The 3,482-nt window shown below is 39.5% G+C and overlaps 1 protein-coding gene across 1 annotated transcript; it reads left to right on the top strand.

Annotated features, from left to right (window-relative positions):
- The first annotated feature begins 1,733 nt into the window (after positions 1 to 1,733).
- On the top strand, positions 1,734 to 2,563 carry LOC112169063. The gene is made up of 3 exons (XM_024306004.2): positions 1,734 to 1,889; positions 2,015 to 2,187; positions 2,284 to 2,563. Exons 1-3 carry the CDS (start codon positions 1,856 to 1,858, stop codon positions 2,392 to 2,394), a joined length of 318 nt encoding a protein of 105 aa, XP_024161772.1. The 5' UTR covers positions 1,734 to 1,855; the 3' UTR covers positions 2,395 to 2,563.
- The last annotated feature ends 919 nt before the right edge of the window (positions 2,564 to 3,482 follow it).

Raw genomic sequence — 3,482 nt, 5'->3', positions numbered from 1 at the left:
TAGTGGTCTGGGAGGATCACTAAGGTGGAGTGACTATGGTGGATTTCGACCGATCGTGGCGGCGGCGTGGCTAGGTGGTTCTGCGCGGTCTCATAAGGGGTCACGCCAGCTGTAGGTCTGGCGGTGTGATAGGTAGCGCCGGAGGATGAGGTCTGGTGGCGGGCACGGGTCAACCTTTCTATTGGGCCTTGGGTTGGACCCATTCTCTTGGGGCTGCCCTCTTGAGCTGGGGTGTTTTGCCCTAGGCCCACCTAAGTTTTTTAGTTTATCTAATTACAATAGTTTCCTTGTATTAGGAAGTTATGCATTTCTATGCACTCTACTGCCTCTAACACTTCTGGAGTAGTACCAAAGGAGGGTTCTCACTATGTGTACGAATTTAATTGTCTAATGAGTGGGTCTATGAATATGTATCACTATAGGTAATACCACTGTCTTCTTGTCTACAGCAGAAGGGTATGTAATGGTCCATTCTGCCTTTTGTTGCAATATATTGGCACCCGATTTGGATTTGATTAAAAAAAATAAAATTATATTATTATTAAGAGAAAAGTTTTGTTAGCAAAAACCAAAAAATTTGACAGATTTAACCTTGAAAAATTAAAAGATTTGAGAATAAATTAAATCAGGACAATCACAGAATATATTTTTATTAAGAAAATTAAAAAGAAATGATTTCATAACCACCACTTTTCTCTCTGCAATAACCGTTTTATTTCATTTATTTTTTTATTTAAAAAAAAATTATTACACATACCGAGTATATAGGAGTAATATAAAGAAGGCTAGTATTAATTAATCTCAAGTTCTCAACTATCTTCTTGAAAAACAAAAAAACGTTCTCAATTGTCGAGTCTCAACGTCGGTACTTATTCCTCTTAAAGACAAAAGAAGTACCCACTAGGGCACTTCCATAGAATTTAGTGTCGGAAGCAAACAGAAGGCTATATGGGTTGCAGCCTAGACAATATTTTGGGCCAAAAACCCCTAAGTGTGTGTGTGTATATACATATATAGACACACACACACACACACACCTTCAGCCCATACTAGCCCAAAGGAAAAAAAAAATTATCAATAGGAAGTTGCGTACTCCCACAGCAGCTCGCTACTCAGTAGGTCAGTGGCTGCTTGAACCCAATCCGATTGAATACTCCCACAAACCGCCGTTGAAAATCGCCTTGAACCCAATCCAATTTGGGGATTCCTAATTCACAGGTACAAATACTCTATCTTTCATCTTCAATTCTTGCCGATTTGGGGAAATCCCATGAACCCACTCTAAATTTCAATTTGGGCAAAGCCATGAATCTATTCTAAATTCTGATTTGTGCGTTTCGATGGAGGTCAGTGGCTGGCTTGCTGCTGCATGGGATTGTTTGAGTTGGAGAATTGGAGTTGCTGCTGTGATTCTGGGCATTGAGTTTCTCGACTTTTTTTATTCTTGTCGACTTGACCATTTATGTTTTGAATTCCTTCGTATATCTTTTTTGATTTTGGGTACTTACAACAAATGTATGCTTGTAATTTATAATTTACGGAATTTAGTTTTATGTCCTCTCCGTTGTATGTTTTGATTAAAAATAATAAAGGCGTGAGGATGAGCCTCTCACTAGGTTTCAAAAGAAGAAAAAAAATTAGTATACTCCTAATTAGCCTAAACGACTCTCGGATCCTTGTTCCACCTACCTCTTTTGATTTGGGCTGTCGTTATTTTCACCAATGGGTGGCCCGAAAAGACGGGACCAAATCCAAGAAAATTATGGATGCTGAGATTATATAGTGTACATAACCAGCTTCTTCCCAGAAAATCTCTCTCTCTCTCTCACGAATCGCGTTGCGGAGCCGAAACTACATGGGTCAAGGAGCATCCCAGCCCAAAAGTAAAAGTTAGTAATCTAATCTATCTAGCAAGCAATTTTCCGTACCCATGTTTAATTTCTTCGATCTGTAGGCTTTTCAAGTTGAATTTCGAATTGTTTGTGATGCTAACATGAATTGTAATGACTGATAGGGTTGACGCGTAGTGAGCGCCAAGATGAGCTTCTTAAGATGTGCCCTCTCCCTGCAACAGTTATTCGTCGCCCAAACACGAACCCAGATGGATCTGATATTCCAAGGATACCTGGTTCTGATTTTGAGTTTCCTGATCGTAATTGTGAGACCTTGATTAGGATGCTCTATCAGGTAAATAAATTCTTTTCTTCATATGTTACTACTTGCTTGGTTTCGGAGATATGATCGAATTACCACTAATTCTATACCACTGTTAACTTTTGGCAGGCAATGAGCAGGAACAAGGACCTGGATCTGGCACAGTGCTATCAGGAAGCGGTGCGAAATGGTTGTGGTATTGAGGTCGACCTTTCGGCTAGTCTTCCCACTAAATCATGAAGCTCTATGGACATTGTAGACATTTATTGCATTTGAGATGATGATCCGTCCATGTTAAGACGCTGTAACTCTCTGTTGTTGTATGGTCAGTATGAGTTTCCTAGCTTGATTGCAAGGACTGGTCCTATGCCGCTTTCTTTATGTTATACTTCTGCATTCAGTTGTGAAATCCACACACTTATTCTCTACTTTAAGGTACGGTCAAACATAGCATACACTAAGCGCAAATAAAAACAATCAACCACATCAAATTATCAAACCATTGTTTTAAACATCAATAGACAAGGCAGAGTTTTAAGACATTAGCCACAACTGATTTGTTTCGTCAAATAATTACTTTTACATGCAAGCTATAAAGGGAGGGAACATGTAAATCTTCACAACTGATCAAGCCTCTGTTGGGGATCTTCACATTCGGACGCAAGTAGTAGAATTTGAGTCATTAGCTAGCTAATGGAAGTCGAGTCATTCAATAACCTTTCAGGGCAAACCTCAAGGCCACAGGTCTCAATCCTTATCTTGGACCATTCAGGGCAATTGCTCCCACAGAGGTGCTTAGTGCCAGTTTATTTTGTTCATGGCCAATTCCTAGCTACTCATCCCATTATGCAGCTAGTGGATGTATAAACAACACTAGTGATAACGGCGATTGTCTCTTTACCATTTGAAGAACGAAGAAGTTATAACTTTGAGATCATCATTCGGGGTTTTGGTTGGCCTAGAATGGGGACTTGAATTAATATCATGTGCATAATGTTTCTTGTGTAATTTGGAGAAATAGACCCTTCGTTTTGTCTTTGAAAAGAAAATCTGAAAGCATTTCCCATCCAATTTGAGCAGAATTAGCACACAGCAAGCACATGAACAACTTTAACTAGAGAGATCAATGTACCTTGTAGAACCGTTGAATCCATTCCTCACAAGTAGGGTATTTCTGCAGAAAATACTCCCGCCTAAAATCATCAGCTGATCTCGGAGGAGTTCTGGTCAGAATAACCACAGCACCGGGAGGATATTTCTTGACAAGCTCATCTTGAACTTGAGTAAGACCTAATAATATACAAGCAAGAATATAGTAATCGAAGAGT

Source organism: Rosa chinensis, chromosome 6, assembly GCF_002994745.2.
Source record: "Rosa chinensis cultivar Old Blush chromosome 6, RchiOBHm-V2, whole genome shotgun sequence".
NCBI classification, from domain to species: domain Eukaryota; kingdom Viridiplantae; phylum Streptophyta; class Magnoliopsida; order Rosales; family Rosaceae; genus Rosa; species Rosa chinensis.
Note: the sequence above shows the minus strand (reverse complement) of the source record. Positions and strands in the feature narration are given on the sequence as shown.

Bases quoted from the DNA above. Each gene is read 5' to 3' on its own strand.
- LOC112169063 (XM_024306004.2), top strand. From the start codon at position 1,856: ATGGGTCAAGGAGCATCCCAGCCCAAAAGTAAAA. The intron at 1,890-2,014 runs GTTAGTAATCTA...AATGACTGATAG, and splicing joins ATCCCAGCCCAAAAGTAAAA to GGTTGACGCGTAGTGAGCGC. The intron at 2,188-2,283 runs GTAAATAAATTC...AACTTTTGGCAG, and splicing joins TGATTAGGATGCTCTATCAG to GCAATGAGCAGGAACAAGGA.